The sequence below is a fragment of the Bombina bombina genome, chromosome 3 (assembly GCF_027579735.1).
Source record: "Bombina bombina isolate aBomBom1 chromosome 3, aBomBom1.pri, whole genome shotgun sequence".
NCBI lineage: Eukaryota > Metazoa > Chordata > Amphibia > Anura > Bombinatoridae > Bombina > Bombina bombina.
In genome coordinates this window covers 1,152,084,576-1,152,106,617 of record NC_069501.1, presented here as the reverse complement: position 1 = coordinate 1,152,106,617, position 22,042 = coordinate 1,152,084,576, and the positions used below count along the sequence as shown (strand labels likewise).

At 39.7% G+C, this 22,042-nt stretch overlaps 1 protein-coding gene across 1 annotated transcript in view; it reads right to left on the bottom strand.

Moving 5' to 3' along the window:
- Nucleotides 1-22,042, bottom strand: part of C3H11orf65 (chromosome 3 C11orf65 homolog) — a 127,380-nt gene that overhangs the window by 68,020 nt on the left and 37,318 nt on the right. Inside the window, exons 4-5 of the mRNA XM_053705059.1 lie at nt 17,509-17,562; nt 16,209-16,418 (exon numbers count right to left, since the gene is read on the bottom strand). Coding sequence (XP_053561034.1) covers nt 16,209-16,418; nt 17,509-17,562 — 264 coding nt within the window. The remainder of the gene's footprint in view (nt 1-16,208; nt 16,419-17,508; nt 17,563-22,042) is intronic.

The window sequence follows — 22,042 nt, the reverse complement described above, 5'->3', positions numbered from 1 at the left end:
ATGTTGCTGCAGCTTCAACTTTTTGGTTGGAAACTTTAGCGCAACAAGTAACACATCGTGATTCTCATGATATTATTATTCTTCTTCAGCATGCTAATAATTTTATCTGTGATGCCATTTTTGATATTATCAGAGTTGATGTCAGGTTTATGTCTCTAGCTATTTTAGCTAGAAGAGCTTTATGGCTTAAAACTTGGAATGCTGATATGGCTTCTAAATCAACTTTACTTTCCATTTCTTTCCAGGGTAACAAATTATTTGGTTCTCAGTTGGATTCCATTATTTCAACTGTTACTGGTGGGAAAGGAACTTTTTTACCACAGGATAAAAAATCTAAAGGTAAAAACAGGGCTAATAATCGTTTTCGTTCCTTTCGTTTCAACAAAGAACAAAAGCCTGATCCTTCATCCTCAGGAGCAGTTTCAGTTTGGAGACCATCTCCAGTCTGGAATAAATCCAAGCCAGCTAGAAAGGCAAAGCCTGCTTCTAAGTCCACATGAAGGTGCGGCCCTCATTCCAGCTCAGCTGGTAGGGGGCAGGTTACGTTTTTTCAAGGAAATTTGGATCAATTCTGTTCACAATCTTTGGATTCAGAGCATTGTTTCAGAAGGGTACAGAATTGGTTTCAAGTTGAGACCTCCTGCAAAGAGATTTTTTCTTTCCCGTGTCCCAGTAAATCCAGTAAAAGCTCAAGCATTTCTGAAATGTGTTTCAGATCTAGAGTTGACTGGAGTAATTATGCCAGTTCCAGTTCCGGAACAGGGGATGGGGTTTTATTCAAATCTCTTCATTGTACCAAAGAAGGAGAATTCTTTCAGACCAGTTCTGGATCTAAAAATATTGAATCGTTATGTAAGGATACCAACGTTCAAGATGGTAACTGTAAGGACTATCTTACCTTTTGTTCAGCAAGGGAATTATATGTCCACGATAGATTTACAGGATGCATATCTGCATATTCCGATTCATCCAGATCATTATCAGTTCCTGAGATTCTCGTTTCTGGACAAGCATTACCAATTTGTGGCTCTGCCGTTTGGCCTAGCTACAGCTCCAAGAATTTTTACAAAGGTTCTCGGTGCCCTGCTGTCTGTAATCAGAGAACAGGGTATTGTGGTATTTCCTTATTTGGACGATATCTTGGTACTTGCTCAGTCTTTACATTTAGCAGAATCTCATACGAATCAACTTGTGTTGTTTCTTCAAGATCATGGTTGGAGGATCAATTTACCAAAAAGTTCTTTGATTCCTCAGACAAGTGTAACCTTTCTGGGTTTCCAGATGGATTCAGTGTCCATGACTCTGTCTTTAACAGACAAGAGACGTCTAAAGTTGATTACAGCTTGTCGAAACCTTCAGTCACAATCATTCCCTTCGGTAGCCTTATGCATGGAAATTCTAGGTCTTATGACTGCTGCATCGGACGCGATCCCCTTTGCTCGTTTTCACATGCGACCTCTTCAGCTCTGTATGCTGAAGCAATGGTGCAAGGATTACACGAAGATATCTCAATTAATATCTTTAAAACCGATTGTTCGACACTCTCTAACATGGTGGACAGATCACCATCGTTTAATTCAGGGGGCTTCTTTTGTGCTTCCGACCTGGACTGTAATTTCAACAGATGCAAGTCTCACAGGTTGGGGAGCTGTGTGGGGATCTCTGACGGCACAAGGAGTTTGGGAATCTCAGGAGGTGAGATTACCGATCAATATTTTGGAACTCCGTGCAATTTTCAGAGCTCTTCAGTTTTGGCCTCTTCTGAAGAGAGAATCGTTCATTTGTTTTCAGACAGACAATGTCACAACTGTGGCATACATCAATCATCAAGGAGGGACTCACAGTCCTCTGGCTATGAAAGAAGTATCTCGAATTTTGGTTTGGGCGGAATCCAGCTCCTGTCTAATCTCTGCGGTTCATATCCCAGGTGTAGACAATTGGGAAGCGGATTATCTCAGTCGCCAAACGTTGCATCCGGGCGAATGGTCTCTTCACCCAGAGGTATTTCTTCAGATTGTTCAAATGTGGGAACTTCCAGAAATAGATCTGATGGCGTCCCATCTAAACAAGAAACTTCCCAGGTATCTGTCCAGATCCCGGGATCCTCAGGCGGAGGCAGTGGATGCATTATCACTTCCTTGGAAGTATCATCCTGCCTATATCTTTCCGCCTCTAGTTCTTCTTCCAAGAGTAATCTCCAAGATTCTGAAGGAATGTTCGTTTGTTCTGCTGGTAGCTCCGGCATGGCCTCACAGGTTTTGGTATGCGGATCTTGTCCGGATGGCCTCTTGCCAACCGTGGACTCTTCCGTTAAGACCAGACCTTCTGTCACAAGGCCCTTTTTTCCATCAGGATCTGAAATCCTTAAATTTAAAGGTATGGAGATTGAACGCTTGATTCTTGGTCAAAGAGGTTTCTCTGACTCCGTGATTAATACTATGTTACAGGCTCGTAAATCTGTATCTCGAGAGATATATTATAGAGTCTGGAAGACTTATATTTCTTGGTGTCTTTCTCATCATTTTTCTTGGCATTCTTTTAGAATACCAAGAATTTTACAGTTTCTTCAGGATGGTTTAGATAAGGGTTTGTCCGCAAGTTCTTTGAAAGGACAAATCTCTGCTCTTTCTGTTCTTTTTCACAGAAAGATTGCTATTCTTCCTGATATTCATTGTTTTGTACAAGCTTTGGTTCGTATAAAACCTGTCATTAAGTCAATTTCTCCTCCTTGGAGTTTGAATTTGGTTCTGGGAGCTCTTCAAGCTCCTCCATTTGAACCTATGCATTCATTGGACATTAAATTACTTTCTTGGAAAGTTTTGTTCCTTTTGGCCATCTCTTCTGCTAGAAGAGTTTCTGAATTATCTGCTCTTTCGTGTGAGTCTCCTTTTCTGATTTTTCATCAGGATAAGGCGGTGTTGCGAACTTCTTTTGAATTTTTACCTAAAGTTGTGAATTCCAACAACATTAGTAGAGAAATTGTGGTTCCTTCATTATGTCCTAATCCTAAGAATTCTAAGGAGAAATCGTTGCATTCTTTGGATGTTGTTAGAGCTTTGAAATATTATGTTGAAGCTACGAAATCTTTCCGTAAGACTTCTAGTCTATTTGTTATCTTTTCCGGTTCTAGGAAAGGCCAGAAAGCTTCTGCCATTTCTTTGGCATCTTGGTTGAAATCTTTAATTCATCTTGCCTATGTTGAGTCGGGTAAAATTCCGCCTCAGAGAATTACAGCTCATTCTACTAGGTCAGTATCTACTTCCTGGGCGTTTAGGAATGAAGCTTCGGTTGACCAGATCTGCAAAGCAGCAACTTGGTCCTCTTTGCATACTTTTACTAAATTCTACCATTTTGATGTATTTTCTTCTTCTGAAGCAGTTTTTGGTAGAAAAGTACTTCAGGCAGCGGTTTCAGTTTGAATCTTCTGCTTCTGTTTTTCGTTAAACTTTATTTTGGGTGTGGATTATTTTCAGCAGGAATTGGCTGTCTTTATTTTATCCCTCCCTCTCTAGTGACTCTTGTGTGGAAAGATCCACATCTTGGGTAGTCATTATCCCATACGTCACTAGCTCATGGACTCTTGCTAATTACATGAAAGAAAACATAATTTATGTAAGAACTTACCTGATAAATTCATTTCTTTCATATTAGCAAGAGTCCATGAGGCCCGCCCTTTTTTTGTGGTGGTTATGATTTTGTATAAAGCACAATTATTCCAATTCCTTATTTTATATGCTTTCGCACTTTTTTATCACCCCACTTCTTGGCTATTCGTTAAACTGAATTGTGGGTGTGGTGAGGGGTGTATTTATAGGCATTTTGAGGTTTGGGAAACTTTGCCCCTCCTGGTAGGAATGTATATCCCATACGTCACTAGCTCATGGACTCTTGCTAATATGAAAGAAATGAATTTATCAGGTAAGTTCTTACATAAATTATGTTTTTTAAAGGCCCAGGTGGAAGCCATAGCTCTAGTAGAATGAGCTTTAATCCTTTCAGGGGGCTGCTGTCCAGCAGTCTCATAGGCTAAGCGTATTACGCTCCGAAGCCAAAAAGAAAGAGAGGCTGCCGAAGCCTTTTGACCTCTCCTCTGTCCAGAGTAAACAACAAACAGGGAAGATGTTTGACGAAAATCTTTAGTCGCTTGTAAGTAAAACTTTAAAGCACGGACTACGTCCAAATTATGTAAAAGACGTTCCTTCTTTGAAGAAGGATTAGGACACAATGATGGAACAACAATCTCTTGATTGATATTCTTGTTGGAAACTACCTTAGGTAAAAAACCCAGGTTTTGTACGCAGAACTACTTTATCTGTATGGAAAATCAGATAAGGAGAATCACATTGTAAAGCTGATAACTCAGAGACTCTACGAGCCGAGGAAATAGCCATCAAAAACAGAACTTTCCAAGATAAAAGTTTGATATCAATGGAATGAAGGGGTTCAAACGGAACTCCTTGAAGAACCTTAAGAACCAAGTTTAAGCTCCATGGAGGAACAACCGGTTTAAACACAGGCTTAATTCTAACCAATGCCTGACAAAATGCCTGGATGTCTGGAACCTCTGCCAGACGCTTGTGCAAAAGGATAGACAGAGCAGAAATCTGTCCCTTTAAAGAACTAGCTGATAATCCTTTATCCAAACCCTCTTGGAGAAAGGACAACATCCTAGGAATCATAACCTTACTCCATGAGTAATTCTTGGATTCACACTAATGAAGATATTTGCGCCATATCTTATGGTAGATTTTCCTGGTTACAGGCTTTCGTGCCTGTATTAAAGGTATCAATGACTGACTCGGAGAAGCCACGCCTTGATAAAATCAAGCGTTCAATCTCCAGGCAGTCAGTCTCAGAGAAATAAGATTTGGATGATTGAAAGGACCTTGTAGTAGAAGGTCTTGTCTCAGAGGCAGAGGCCAAGGTGGAAAGGATGACATGTCCACCAGGTCTGCATACCAGGTCCTGCGTGGCCACGCAGGCGCGATCAAGATCACCGATGCTCTCTCCTGTTTGATTTTGGCAATCAGTCGAGGGAGCAGAGGAAACGGTGGAAACACATAAGCCAGGTTGAAGAACCACGGTGCTGCTAGAGCATCTATCAGCGTCGCTTCTGGGTCCCTGGACCTGGATCCGTAACAAGGAAGCTTGGCGTTCTGGCGAGACACCATGAGATCCAATTCTGGTGTGCCCCAACGATGAACCAATTGAGCAAACACCTCCGGATGGAGTTCCCACTCCCCCGGATGAAAAGTCTGACGACTTAGAAAATCCGCCTCCCAGTTCTCTACACCTGGGATATGGATCGCTGATAGATGGCAAGAGTGAGTCTCTGCCCAGCGAATTATCTTGGAGACTTCTAACATCGCTAGGGAGCTCCTGGTCCCCCCTTGATGGTTGATGTAAGCCACAGTCGTGATGTTTTCCGATTGAAATCTGATGAACCTCAGGGTTGCTAACTGAGGCCAAGCTAGAAGAGCAATGAATATTGCTCTTAATTCCAGAATATTTATTGGGAGGAGTTTCTCCTCCTGAGTCCACGATCCCTGAGCCTTCAGGGAATTCCAGACTGCACCCCAACCTAGAAGGCTGGCATCTGTTGTTACAATTGTCCAATCTGGCCTGCGAAAGGTCATACCTTTGGACAGATGGACCCGAGATAGCCACCAGAGAAGAGAATCTCTGGTCTCTTGATCCAGATTTAGCAGAGGGGACAAATCTGTGTAATCCCCATTCCACTGACTGAGCATGCATAATTGCAGCGGTCTGAGATGTAGGCGCGCAAATGGCACTATGTCCATCGCCGCTACCATTAAGCCGATCACTTCCATGCACTGAGCCACCGAAGGGCGCGGAATGTAGTGAAGAACACGTCAGGAATTTAGAAGCTTTGATAACCTGAACTCCGTCAGGTAAATTTTCATTTCTACAGAATCTATCAGAGTTCCTAGGAAGGAAACCCTTGTGAGGGGTGATAGAGAACTCTTTCCCTCGTTCACTTTCCACCCATGCGACCTCAGAACACTATGTCCGTATGAGATTTGGCAATTTAGAAGTTTGACGCCTGTATCAGGATGTCGTCTAGATAAGGGGCCACTGCTATGCCCCGTGGTCTTAGGACCGCCAGAAGAGACCCCAGAACCTTTGTAAAAATTCTTGGGGCTGTAGCTAACCCGAAGGGAAGAGCCACAAACTGGTAATGCCTGTCTAGAAAGGCAAACCTTAGGAACCGATGATGATCTTTGTGAATCGGTATGTAAAGGTAAGCATCCTTCAAATCCAATGTGGTCATGTACTGACCCTCCTGGATCATAGGTAGGATTGTCCGAATAGTTTCCATTTTGAACGATGGAACTCTGAGGAATTTGTTTAAGATCTTTAGATCCAAAATTGGTCTGAAGGTTCCCTCTTTTTTGGGAACCACAAACAGATTTGAATAAAATCCCTGTCCTTGTTCCATCTGTGGAACTGGATGGATCACTCCCATTATTAGGAGGTCTTGCACACAGCGTAAGAATGCCTCTTTCTTTATCTGGTTTACAGATAATCTCGAAAGGTGAAATCTCCCTTGTGGGGGGGAAGCTTTGAAGTCCAGAAGATATCCCTGAGATATGATCTCCAACCCCCAGGGATCCTGAACATCTCTTGCCCACGCCTGGGCGAAGAGAGAAAGTCTGCTACTAGATCCGTTGCCGGATAGGGGGCCGTTCCTTCATGCTGTCTTAGAGGCAGCAGCAGGCTTTCTGGCCTGCTTGCCTTTGCTCCAGGCCTGGTTAGATTTCCAGGCCGGCTTGGATTGCGCAAAAGTTCCCTCTTGTTTTGTAGCAGAGGAAGTTGATGCTGCACCTGCCTTGAAGTTTCGAAAGGCACGAAAATTAGACTGTTTGGCCCTTGATTTGGCCCTGTCCTGAGGAAGGGTATGACCCTTACCTCCAGTAATGTCAGCAATAATTTCCTTCAAACCAGGCCCGAATAGGGTCTGCCCCTTGAAGGGAATGTTAAGTAATTTAGACTTTGAAGTCACGTCAGATGACCAAGATTTAAGCCATAGCGCCCTACGCGCCTGGATGGCGAATCCAGAATTCTTAGCCGTTAGTTTAGTCAAATGAACAATGGCATCAGAAACAAAAGAATTAGCTAGCTTAAGTGTTCTAAGCTTGTCAAGTATTTCAGTCAATGGAGTAGCTGTCTGAAAGGCCTCTTCCAGAGACTCAAACCAGAACGCCGCAGCAGCAGTGACAGGAGCAATGCATGCAAGGGGCTGCAGGATAAAACCTTGTTGAATAAACATTTTCTTAAGGTAACCTTCTAATTTTTTATCCATTGGATCTAAAAAAGCACAACTGTCCTCGACAGGGATAGTGGTACGCTTTGCTAAAGTAGAAACTGCTCCCTCCACCTTAGGGACCGTCTGCCATAAGTCCCGTGTGGTGGCGTCTATTGGAAACATTTTTCTAAAAATAGGAGGGGGGGAAACGGCACACCGGGTCTGTCCCACTCCTTAGTAATAATTTCTGTAAACCTTTTAGGTATTGGAAAAACGTCAGTACACACCGGCACCAAGTAGTATTTATCCAGTCTACACAATTTCTCTGGCACTGCAATTGTGTCACAGTCATTCAGAGCAGCTAAAACCTCTCCAAGCAACACCTGGAGGTTCTCAAGCTTAAACTTAAAAGTAGACATATCTGAATCAGGTTTCCCCGAGTCAGAGACGTCACCCACAGACTGAAGCTCTTCCTCAGCTTCTGCATATTGTGACGCAGTATCAGACATGGGCCTTAAAACATCTGCGCGCTCTGTATTACGTCTAACCCCAGAGCTATCGCGCTTTCCTCTGAATTCAGGCAGTCTGGCTAATACCGCTGACAGGGTATTATCCATGATTGCCGCCATGTCCTGCAAAGTAATCGCTGTGGGCGTCTTTGATGTACTTGGCGCCATTTTAGCGTGAGTCCCTTGAGCGGGAGTCAAAGGGTCTGACACGTGGGGAGAGTTAGTCGGCATAACTTCCCCCTCGTCAGAATCCTCTGGTGATAATTCTTTTAAAGATAACAGCTGATCTTTATTGTTTAAAGTGAAATCAATACATTTAGTACACATTCTCCTATGGGGTTCCACCATGGCTTTTAAACATAATGAACAAGGAGTTTCCTCTATGTCAGACATGTTTATACAGACTAGCAATGAGACTAGCAAGCTTGGAAAACACTTTAAATCAAGTTAACAAGCAATATAAAAAAAAAACGTTACTGTGCCTTTAAGAGAAACAAATTTTGCCAAAATTTGAAATAACAGTGAAAAAAGGCAGTTAAACTAACGAAATTTTTACAGTGTATGTAACAAGTTAGCAGAGCATTGCACCCACTTGCAAATGGATGATTAACCCCTTAATACAAAAAACAGATTAACAAAACGAAAAATATGTTTTTTAAACAGTCATAACAACTGCCACAGCTCCTACTTTTGAAGCCTTTTGAGCCCTTCAGAGATGTCCTATAGCATGCAGGGGACTGCTGAGGGAAGCTGAATGTCACAGTTTGTAATTTTAACTGCACCAACTGTAACTTTTATACTATAACAGTGGAAAGCCTCAGGAAACTGTTTCTAGGCAAAAATAAAGCCAGCCATGTGGAAAAAAACTAGGCCCCAATAAGTTTTATCACCAAAGCATATATAAAAACGATTAAACATGCCAGCAAACGTTTTATATTGCACATTAATCAGAGTATATACCTCTGATAGCAAGCCTGATACTAGTCGCTATTAAATCACTGTATTTAGGCTTTAACTTACATTAATCCGGTATCAGCAGCATTTTCTAGCAAATTCCATCCCTAGAAAAACTTAACTGCACATACCTTATTGCAGGATACTCTGCACGCCATTCTCCCTTTGAAGTTACCTCACTCCTCAGACATATGTGAGAACGGCAGTGGATCTTAGTTACTTCTGCTAAGATCATAGAAAAACGCAGGCAGATTCTTGTTCTAAATGCTGCCTGAGATAAAATAGTACACTCCGGTACCATTTAAAAACAATAAACTTTTGATTGAAGAAAAAACTAACTATATTTTACCACTTTCCTCTACCTCCAGCTATGTTGAGAGCTTGCAAGAGAATGACTGGATATGGCAGTTAGGGGAGGAGCTATATAGCAGCTCTGCTGTGGGTGATCCTCTTGCAACTTCCTGTTGGGAAGGAAAATATCCCACAAGTAATGGATGATCCGTGGACTGGATACACCTAACAAGAGAAAAGAATGGCTTCTCTGTGACTGTGGGACATCCTTCCCCTTGGGTTAGTCTGCACAAGAGAATATACAACTGTACTGCCATTCTGTACAAATATGGTGGCAGGTTTTTCTATATAACAAATCTGCGGTATCCATCTTGGAAATTCTGACATCATATCATAAAAGTAAACTGTCACACGTTCCTTAAAATGTAAGCCTCTTTATTAGGGGTCACACAAAGCAGCCAGGTGAAGACCTGGCCTCCCCCAGCACCACTTCAGCTGGACCATCTAAAGGTGTGGGACTAGTCTCTGAAAATTCTGAGACCCCTGCAGTTACTCCCCTGTCTGTGTAGCATCTATTATGGCATAGGGTCTTGATTAATGGTAACCTTTGTTTTCTAATGGGATAAAAATAATAAATAGTAAATAATTCATGAATTTCTTCTTTAATAAATATATTTACTCTCAAAATAATTATTGTAATTTGAATAAATAAGAAGAAAATGGGTCCAAACAAATGACTAGGGTCTCAATGAAAACCATGTACATGTCTAGAGATAGAGGGGGAATGGGAGTTCCCAATCTAGCATATTATAAGTCTGCAACACACTTAGTTCGAATAATAAAGAGTAAAGATGAAATAAAGAGTAAAGATGAAAAAGTTAAAGAATGGGTAGCCTTAGAGAGATCATTAGCCAAATCCATTAATCTGGGTAGTATGCGTTGGTCTCCAACAACAGATCGGAAAACAATATCCACACCATCTACCTTTACTATGGAAACTTTTAGAGTGTGGGATTGAATAAATAGGAAAAACTCTACTCTCTCCACAAACCTCTCTCCATTAACTCCTATAGCCATGAACCCGTTTTTATTATCAGACACAATATTAACCCAGATCAACCACATTCAATTCACACCTTAATACCATATTATGCTGTTTCAGATAATGGTAAGCTACGCACTAAAACAGATCTCTTGGGGCTAAACATTTACCAATTCGACCACTGGTACAAATACCAACAATTAAGCCACCTCATTTCCTCACATCCAGAAAAAACTAAGATTAATAAAAACCTTACACCACTAGAGACTCTATGTTATAGACCCACTATTTCAAGGGGATACTTATCTATAACTTATAAATTAATACTGCAAGATCACTCACGTACCTTACCTACATATACGCAGAAATGGGAAGAGGAATTAAATACTAAACTTACTAATAAGGAATGGTCCACCATCATTTTGCAAATGAACTCTTCGTCATCATCTATGAGTTTTAGGGAAATCAATATGAAATTGCTCAGCAAATGGTATTATAGGCCCCATAGATTGGCACAAATATACCCAAAAACTTCAGCCATATGCTGGAGAAACTGTAAACAAATAGGAATAGCCCTCCACATATGGTGGACATGTCCAAAAATTGAAAATTATTGGATTCTCATTACTCACGAAATGACTAACGTTTTACAATTTGACATTTCTATTGATCCTTTGATATGTCTTTTTCAGAAACCCACTAAATTAAGATGTAAACTCAGATCCAAATGATTATATATTATGTTGAATTGCGCTAATCAATTAATACCTAGACTTTGGAAAAAAGAAAAGACCCCCTCAATGGAAGAATGGATTGCTCATGTTTCCTTTACACTGTCACTAGAAAAGTGCCACTATTTCCAAATTCACCAACTAGAGGACTATTTTTCTATTAAATTCATATAGGTGGAATACCTTAACACTAATAATTGTTGACTTGCTATGTCGTATAGTTATGTATCGCTAAATACTTTTCAAATATTGTATAATCAGTTTGTACCCATTGTGTTGTATTACTTGAAATAATTTAATAAAATGTTTTAAAAAAATAAATAAATAAGAAGTGAATGGTGTGGGTAAGTAACAATTAAATACCACAAACAGTGTAAGTGAACATTTCTCTCCCAAGAAAAAAACTACATTCAAAAAGTTTAGAGAGAAAGAGAATTCAAGCACCTACAATTATTCTATATCAAATATTGTATCAGAATAGGAAATAGTTGTCCTAGAGTTAAAACTTTATTCACATTTCACACCAATAAAAAGTTAATTAAAAAACGATTACAATCAACAAAAGTTTAGAGGTTTCCACAGTGATAAAGAAAGTGATTAAATATACTTCTATATAGTCCAATTAAATATAGAATAAAATAAGTATATAGTGTGGCCTCAGATTCACATTTTAAAGAGGGTAACAAAAACAGCTCTAAGAAATACCTATTAAAGGGACACTGAACCCAAAAATTTTTCTTTTGTGATTCAGATAGATCATGCAATTTTAAGCAACTTTCTAATTTACTCCTATTATCAATTTGTCTTTGTTCTCTTGCTATCTTTATTTCTATGTAAGTTGTGTTTTAGTTCAGACGATGGACAGCACTTGATTATTAGTCAGATAAATGAATCCACCAATCAGCAAGAACAACCCAGGTTGTTCACCAAAAATGGTCCGGCATCTAAACTTACATTCTTGCTTTTCAAATAAAGATAGCAAGAGAATGAAGAAAATTTGCTAATAGGAGTAAATGAGAAAGTTGCTTAAAATTGCATGCTCTATCTGAATCACAAAAGAAAACATTTGGGTTCAGTGTCCCTTTCATGACTGTTAAATACTCACTGCAAGTGAGCACAGTATGGGTGCCCACTGACTGATATCACTTGCTTAAACAATTAAATTATTTTAAAAAGTATTGGGTGTTCCCATGTATAAACAACACAGACTGCACCAAAAATAACAATCAAATACACATGTAACAGATCTAACAAGTAATTTCCCCAGGAAAACTGGAAGACTGACACGCGTTTCACACGTCTTTCTTAAAGTTTTAACTTTAAGAGCACTCATTCCTATTCTGATACCATTTATGAAAAGAGATCAGGAGGGACCATTACTATGGCCCTACTCAGATAAATGCACTCCTGTATGTTTACTGTCTGTTTTTCTCAAGTTATCTGTTGATGTGAATGTGGAATTTTTGTCCAAAGCTTAACAGAGAGCTCTGCTATATTGTAAGACTAAAAGGCATATAAAATGCAATAAGAAAATGTTAAATACTAAGGATATGTACATTCTTTTAAACAAAGAATACCACAAGAACTAATAAAATATCATAACAGAATTCAAATTATGTGACTTAAAACTAAATCCTTTATCTGAATCATGGCAATTTAATTTTGAATTTCATGCCCTTTTAATTTCTATTGTAAATATATTTCACATTTATAATTTAGAGAAGTATTGTTTACATAATTGTTCTGTGTCATTTGCTTACATCGATATCTGTGCCGTTTGCGTTCAACCTCAATAAAAAATATATTTAACCCCTTAAGGACCAGCGACATACCCTGTATGTCGCTGGCCTTTTTTTGGGACTTGATTGTTTTATAGTGCGGTCTTGCCACAAGCGTTGAGACTGCTCTATTCCAAAAAGCCTGCTGGAGGGAGTGCATTAATAGCGTGTTCTTGCTAGACTTATGCTATTATGTCCTGAAAAAACCATTAACGACCAGTGACATACAGGGTACATTGTGGTCATTAAGGGGTTAATATTTGAAAAAACTGACGGCTAGATTTAGAGTTTGGCGTTAGCTGTCAAAACCAGCGTTAGAGGCTCCTAACGCTGGTTTTGGGCTACCGCTGATATTTAGAGTCAGTCAGGAAAGGGTCTAACGCTCACTTTGCAGCCGCGACTTTTCCATACCGCAGATCCCCCTACGCCATTTGCGTATCCTATCTTTTCAATGGGATCTTTCTAACGCTGGTATTTAGAGTCGTGGCTGAAGTGAGCGTTAGAAATCTAACGACAAAACTCCAGCCGCAGAAAAAAGTCAGTAGTTAACAGCTTTCTGGGCTAACGCCGGTTCATAAAGCTCTTAACTACTGTGCTCTAAAGTACACTAACACCCATAAACTACCTATGTACCCCTAAACCGAGGCCCCCCCCACATCGCCGCCACTCTATTAAAAATGTTTAACCCCTAATCTGCCGACCGCACACCGCCGCCACCTACGTTATCCCTATGTACCCCTAATCTGCTGCCCCTAACACCTCCGACCCCTATATTATATTTATTAACCCCTAATCTGCCCCCCACAACGTAGCCGCCAGCTACCTACAATTATTAACCCCTAATCTGCAGACCGGACCTCACCGCTACTATAATAAAGTTATTAACCCCTAATCCGCCTCACTCCCGCCTCAATAACCCTATAATAAATAGTATTAACCCCTAATCTGCCCTCCCTAACATCGCCGACAGCTAACTTCAAATATTAACCCCTAATCTGCCGACCGGACCTCACTGCTACTCTAATAAATGTATTAACCCCTAAAGCTAAGTCTAACCCTAACCCTAACACCCCCCCTAAGTTAAATATAATTTAAATCTAACGAAATAAATGAACTCTTATTAAATAAATTATTCCTATTTAAAGCTAAATACTTACCTGTAAAATAAACCCTAATATAGCTACAATATAAATTATAATTATATTGTAGCTATTTTAGGATTAATATTTATTTTACAGGCAACTTTGTATTTATTTTAACCAGGTACAATAGCTATTAAATAGTTATTTACTATTTAATAGCTACCTAGTTAAAATAATTACAAAATTACCTGTAAAATAAATCCTAACCTAAGTTACAATTAAACCTAACACTACACTATCAATAAATTAATTAAATAAACTACCTACAATTATCTACAATTAAACCTAACACTACACTATCAATAAATTAATTAAATACAATACCTACAAATAAATACAATTAAATAAACTAACTAAAGTAAAAAAAATAAAAAAGAACTAAGTTACAAAAAATAAAAAAATATTTACAAACATTAGAAAAATATTACAACAATTTTAAACTAATTACACCTACTCTAAGCCCCCTAATAAAATAACAAAGCCCCCCAAAATAAAAAAAATGCCCTACCCTATTCTAAATTAAAAAAGTTCAAAGCTCTTTTACCTTACCAGCCCTCAAAAGGGCCTTTTGCGGGGCATGCCCCAAAGAAAACTGCTCTTTTGCCTGTAAAAGAAAAATACAACCCCCCCCAACATTAAAACCCACCACCCACATACCCCTAATCTAACCCAAACCCCCCTTAAAAAAACCTAACACTACCCCCCTGAAGATCATCCTACCTTGAGTCGTCTTCACTCAGCCGAGCCACCGATGGAACTGAAGAGGAGATCAGGAGCAGCAGAAGTGATCCTCCAAGGGGCGCTGAAGAAATCTTCCATCCAATGAAGTGATCCTCCAAGCGGTGCTGAAGAAGTCTTCCATCCGATGAAGTGATCCTCCAAGCGGCGCTGAAGAAGTCTTCCATCCGGGCGATGTCATCTTCCAAGCGGGGTCTTCAATCTTCTTTCTTCAGGATCCATCTTGCAGACCTCCGACGCGGAACATCCTGCTGGCCCGACGGACTACCGACGAATGAAGGCTCCTTTAAGGGACGTCATCCAAGATGGCGTCCCTCAAATTCGGATTGGCTGATAGGATTCTATCAGCCAATCGGAATTAAGGTAGGAAAATTCTGATTGGCTGATGGAATCAGCCAATCAGATTCAAGTTCAATCCGATTGGCTGATCCAATCAGCCAATCAGATTGAGCTCGCATTCTATTGGCTGATCGGAACAACTTCATCGGATGGAAGACTTCTTCAGCGCCGCTTGGAGGATCACTTCATCGGATGGAAGATTTCTTCAGCGCCCCTTGTAGGATCAATTCTGCCGCTCCGGATCTCCTCTTCAGTTCCATCAGTGGCTTGGCTGAGTGAAGACGACTCAAGGTAGGATGATCTTCAGGGGGGTAGTGTTAAGTTTTTTTAAGGGGGGTTTGGGTTAGATTAGGGGTATGTGGGTGGTGGGTTTTAATGTTGGGGGGGTTGTATTTTTCTTTTAGAGGCAAAAGAGCAGTTTTCTTTGGGGCATGCCCCGCAAAAGGCCCTTTTGAGGGCTGGTAAGGTAAAAGCTTTGAACTTTTTTAATTTAGAATAGGGTAGGGCATTTTTTTTATTTTGGGGGGCTTTGTTATTTTATTAGGGGGCTTAGATTAGGTGTAATTAGCTTAAAATTGTTGTAATATTTTTTAAATGTTTGTAACTTATTTTTTTTATTTTTTGTAACTTAGCTTTTTTTATTTTTTGTACTTTAGTTAGTTTATGTAATTGTATTTAATTGTAGTTATTTGTAGTTAATTTATTTAATTAATTTAATGATAGTGTAGTGTTAGGTTTAATTGTAACTTAAGTTAGCATTTATTTTACAGGTAAGTATTTAGTTTTAAATAGGAATAATTTATTAAAGTAGATTAGGGGTTAATAATAATATGCAGGGGTCAGCGATAGGGGGGTCGGCAGATTAGGGGTTAATAAGTGTAAGGTTAGGGGTGTTTAGACTCGGGGTACATGTTAGGGTGTTAGGTGCAGACATAGGAAGTGTTTCCCCATAGGAAACAATGGGGCTGTGTTAGGAGCTGAACGCTGCTTTTTTGCAGGTGTTAGTTTTTTTTTAGCTCAAACAGCCCCATTGTTTCCTATGGGGGAATCGTGCACGAGCACGTTTTTGAAGCTGGCCGCGTCCGTAAGCACCGCTGGTATTGAGAGTTGCAGTGGCGGTAAATATGCTATACGCTCCCTTTTTGGATCCTAACGCAGCCCTTCTGTGAACTCTAAATACCAGCGGTATTTAAAAGGTGCGGGAGAAAAAAAGCACGCGTAGCTAACGCACCCCTTTGGCCGCAGAACTCTAAATCTAGCCGTGAGTTTTTTGTGAATTACAATTTTTATTTCATGTCACTTTTACATAGTTACACTAAAAAGAAACTAAAACACACTGTCTTACAGTTGTACATATATAATTGTTGTTTACAGAAAATTTGGAAGAAACTGCTGACGATTAAAACTATATACTGACCCTGAGTGTGAGTAGCCTCCAGCCGTTGTTCTCTACACGCGAGTACCAGCCGCTAAAGTCCTTCACTGGAATTGCGCCGCGATTGTGTATTTGTTTAGGAAGCAGCTGTTTCGTGGAAGGACTGGTGTAATTTTTGGGGCTATTTGCACACATGTCCACAACAGGCCTGTGAGTAAAGAGTTTGTAATATATATTTGGAGGGAATCTTACCTACAAAAGAAAAAAAAATAGTATTTCCATTCATTTAGAGGATTTAAACAACCAATGTAATTTCATCTCTAAGACAACCTTGCACCAAATGTTCATCTTTACTACCTGTACATCACTGCACAATGAGAATTAGTGGAGATTAAAACAGAACAGCATTGGGGTCCACAAAAAATAAAATCCCCCATAATATCAGTACCAACATATTGCTCAAGTAGAAGACAACATTAATTTTAGTACGGGCCCTCATAGAAATCTATTTTCTGAGGAAATTCAGACCAACATGAACAACTTCCCAATTTACTTTTATCATCAAATTTGCTTTGTTCTCTTGGTATTATTTGTTGAAAGCTAAACCTAAGTAGGCTTGTATGCTAATTTCTAAGCCGTTAAAGCCCACCTCTTATCTCAGTGCATTTTGAGAGTTTTTCACAGTTAGGCAGTGCTAGTTCATGTGTGTCATATTGATAACATTGTGCTCATTCTCATGGAGTTACCTAGGAGTCAGCACTGATTGGCTAAAATGCAAGTTTGTCAAAAGAACTGAAATAAGGGGGCAGTCTGCAGAGGCTTAGATACAGGGTAATCACAGAGGTAATAAAACCGCGTTCGTTATGCAAAACTGGGGAATGGGTAATAAAGGGATTACTTATCTTTTTAAACAACAAAAGTTCTGTAAAAGACTATCCCTTTATGTTCTCTATATAAATAATTAAATTAGAAAACTACTGTAATTCCTCAGAGTTTGTCTTTCCACAATCCAACCTTACCTCCTCCCCTTTTTCTCTATCTACTTTATCCCCAGAACGCTTCTCTTTCCCCCAATGCCTTCTCATATCTGCATCCTACTTCCCATCTTACTCTTTACAGTTCTCCCTTCACCACTGTCTCTTTTACCATTCTCTTCTTGCACCTGTCGTCCTACCATCACATTCTGGGATGGGAGAGTTACAGAATCAGACCTTGCAGGCTTAGCTGTCTAACTTTAGGAAGAGTCTGTAGAATGCTATAGGAACCCACCTCACACATGAATAACTACTATAGGGGAGCGTAGCGAAGTTAGACAACACATTACAGGATACATTGTACTTACCCCTCCTAATCTGAATCGGACGTGGATACCGGCTGCAGCATCAATTAGCTCTGCCTAATAAAAAAAATACATTGAAACAGAAAAACTGCAATATTGTGACAATATACAACTGAATAAATGTCAGCGGATAAAACTAACCATGCTAACATACAATAGGAGTGTATAATACTGGCTATACTGTGGGTATTATGTACCAAACTATCACAGACAGTGCCATGGTACATTAGGTATAACTAATGGTGACCAGATCTCAGGGAAAACAAAAAGGGAAATCTTCATCAACGACACTCAAAATACTCAAAACGAAAAGGTTGAATCATTAGAGTAGGTTTTGGTTGCAGAATTTCAAACCATGTATTTTAAATTAAATAATGAATGAAAATAATAACTGCCACATTGCTGAAAACACACAGATAACAATCTGTAACAGGCATTATAAACTGTACCAGTCGTGATTTTTTTAAAGTTGATTAGGCAGAAGACTCTAGCAGGCCCATTTATCAAGCTCTGTACGGAGCTTGAAGGGCCGTGCTTCTGGCGAGTCTTCAGACTTGCCAGAAACACAAGTTATGAAGCAGCGGTCTAAAGACCGCTGCTTCATAACCCTGTCCGCCTGCTCTGAGCAGGCGGACAGGAATCGCTGGAAATCAACCCGATCGAATACGATCGGGTTGAGTGACACCTCCCTGCTGGCGGCCGATTGGCCGCGAGTCAGCAGGGGGCAGCGTTGCACCAGCAGCTCTTGTGTTTAGCCGTTCTTATTTTATATTTTAAAAGGTGTCTCTTCTACCTCGCACACACCCTAACACATTTGAATTATTTAAATAAAATATTCACAACAGATAAATAAAGTACATTGGTATATATTAACCATAAATCACTAAGAGTCAGATTACAAGTTGAGTGCAAAATACTGCTTCCGCGAAAGTGATAGTTGCGCTCAACTTAGTAATAACAGCGCACGCAAATGTGCGCTGGTATTACAAGTAAGGTGCAAGGAGAGCGCGCTTCCATAGGTTCCAAATGGGAGCCTCGTTCTCATGCCATGAGACATGGCATGAGAAATAGCACAGTAAAGGGGGTAAGTCGGGCAGCAAATATAAATGTATATATACACATATTAGCACATCAATATAGATGTATATAATAATATAAGCATATACATATACTGAATATTTACTGGGAACACAAAGTCCCCATAGACCGCAATGTAAAGGCACTTTTCAATGCTGTTTTTTTTTTTTTTCTAACAACCCACACCCGCCAACTTCCCGCAATAAAAACAATTATTTTATTAAAAAATAAAAATGCTACAAATTGTATTTTTTAATTAACTAAAGGAGACTGTATTTTTGGGTCAATTGGGGGATATTTATAAAATTAACCAGTGATCTAATCTTTGGTTAATTTTAGGATCGCTAATTGCTACCACGGGCTTGCGGTAGCAATAACCAGCCACTTGTAATGGCTGGTTATTTATTGTGCGGCCATAAATAGGCAAATTTGTTCATTTGCGGGAGCACGGTAAATTAGAGCTCCACTTGTAATCTGGCCCTAAGTAATCTCTGCCTGTCCTACTATTTTATGTCAAAATGACTGCTGTTAAAAAAGTCTATTACACTAGATTTTTGTACGACATGCTTGAGCATTACATACTCATGTGGTATGAGTTTAATTCATTGGAAGCTTGCTAATAAGACCAACTTTGAATCACATCATTTCATTCGAAATGCCAAAGATTACAGAATTTGACAGACATAAAATCATACTTTTGTGGGGGGAGGCAGAGCGGACTACTGAAGCGGCAGGATGTGTACTCCGGGAGCTCCTGCTTCAAATACAGATGTTTTAGGTTTCTACATGCATACATCTATAATATTTAAAATCTGCAATCAAGATTCCTATGGGAAACCCCCCCCCCCCCCTTCTTTTTACAAGAGAAAAAGTTTTGGAGCTTTTGCTGGGTTCACGATTCTGGCCTATGCTCTTCAGTAAGGCCGCGAGGTTGCTAGTGGATTTTGTGCTATCATGGGCGCAACTATCTGATTGAAACCCACTGTCCTTGGAAACCTAGGCTGCCACGCAAACCCCCACCCAGGTTACTGGGTGAAGCCACCAGAGCTAAATCATAATTTTACTTTGACTCATTCTGCTCATGCTTGTGCATATAGAGCCAACAGAGTTTGAGGACGATATATGTGAGCTACTTGAGGATCACGTTGTGCAGTTAAACCAGCTTGTTGATCAAAGTTTTTACATAAACGTGAATGATGAGCAAAGAGTTAAAGGCAAAGCTTCTGCTCAATGTGCCTATGATTGTGGAGGCAGAAAGCATCAGCAATGTCTCTGATAATGGTATGCCGAATGAGAAGGGGGAGAGCTCTACTTCCTGCACAGAGCCAATGCTGAAAAGTACAGACAGGTTTTAATTCACCATGCCATTCCTTCTGGAACTCATTGGGAATGGTTTTATTTTTCAGCATGATAATGATCCCAAGCACACTGCAAATGCTGTGAAATCATATTTGGAGAGAAAAAACATAATTTATGTAAGAACTTACCTGATAAATTAATTTCTTTCATATTAGCAAGAGTCCATGAGCTAGTGATGTATGGGATATACATTCCTACCAGGAGGGGCAAAGTTTCCCAAACCTCAAAATGCCTATAAATACACCCCTCACCACACCCACAATTCAGTTTAACAAATAGCCAAGAAGTGGGGTGATAAGAAAAAAGTGCGAAAGCATAAAAAATAAGGAATTGGAATAATTGTGCTTTATACAAAAAAATCATAACCACCACAAAAAAGGGTGGGCCTCATGGACTCTTGCTAATATGAAAGAAATGAATTTATCAGGTAAGTTCTTACATAAATTATGTTTTCTTGAGCTAGTGACGTATGGGATAATGACTACCCAAGATGTGGATCTTTCCACGCAAGAGTCACTAGAGAGGGAAGGATAAAATAAAGACAGCCAATTCCGCTGAAAAATAATCCACACCCAAAATAAAGATTAAATGAAAAAAACTGAAATTATAAGCAGAAGATTCAAACTGAAACAGCTGCCTGAAGTACTTTTCTACCAAAAACAGCTTCAGAAGAAGAAAACACATCAAAATGGTAGAATTTAGTAAAAGTATGCAAAGAAGACCAAGTTGCTGCTTTGCAAATCTGATCAACCGAAGCATCATTCCTAAACGCCCAGGAAGTAGAAACTGACCTAGTAGAATGAGCTGTAATCCTTTGAGGCAGAGTTTTACCCGACTCGACATAAGCATGATGAATTAAAGATTTCAACCAAGATGCCAAAGAAATGGCAGAGGCCTTCTGACCTTTCCTAGAACCGGAAAAGATAACAAATAGACTAGAAGTCTTTCGGAAATTCTTAGTAGCTTCAACATAATATTTCAAAGCTCTAACTACATCCAAAGAATGCAATGATCTCTCCTTAGAATTCTTAGGATTAGGACACAATGAAGGAACCACAATTTCTCTACTAATGTTGTTAGAATTCACAACCTTAGGTAAAAATTTAAAAGAAGTTCGCAACACCGCCTTATCCTGATGAAAAATCAGAAAAGGAGACTCACAAGAAAGAGCAGATAATTCAGAAACTCGTCTGGCAGAAGAGATGGCCAAAAGGAACAAAACTTTCCAAGAAAGTAATTTGATGTCCAATGAATGCATAGGTTCAAACGGAGGAGCTTGAAGAGCCCCCAGAACCAAATTCAAACTCCAAGGAGGAGAAATTGACTTAATGACAGGTTTTATACGAACTAAAGCTTGTATAAAACAATGAATATCAGGAAGATTAGCAATCTTTCTGTGAAAAAGAACAGAAAGAGCAGAGATTTGTCCTTTCAAGGAACTTGCAGACAAACCTTTATCCAAACCATCCTGAAGAAACTGTAAAATTCTCGGAATTCTAAAAGAATGCCAGGAAAAATGATGAGAAAGACACCAAGAAATATAAGTCTTCCAGACTCTATAATATATCTCCCTAGATACAGATTTACGAGCCTGTAACATAGTATTAATCACAGAGTCAGAGAAACCTCTTTGACTAAGAATCAAGCGTTCAATCTCCATACCTTTAAATTTAAGGATTTGAGATCCTGATGGAAAAAAGGACCTTGCGACAAAAGGTCTGGTCTTAACGGAAGAGTCCACGGTTGGCAAGAGGCCATCCGGACAAGATCCGCATACCAAAACCTGTGAGGCCATGCTGGAGCTACCAGCAGAACAAACAAGCATTCCTTCAGAATCTTGGAGATTACTCTTGGAAGAAGAACTAGAGGCGGAAAGATATAGGCAGGATGATACTTCCAAGGAAGTGACAATGCATCCACTGCTTCCGCTTGAGGATCCCTGGATCTGGACAGATACCTGGGAAGTTTCTTGTTTAGATGAGAGGCCATCAGATGTATTTCTGGAAGTCCCCACATTTGAACAATCTGAAGAAATACCTCTGGGTGAAGAGACCATTCGCCCGGATGTAACGTTTGGCGGCTGAGATTATCCGCTTCCCAA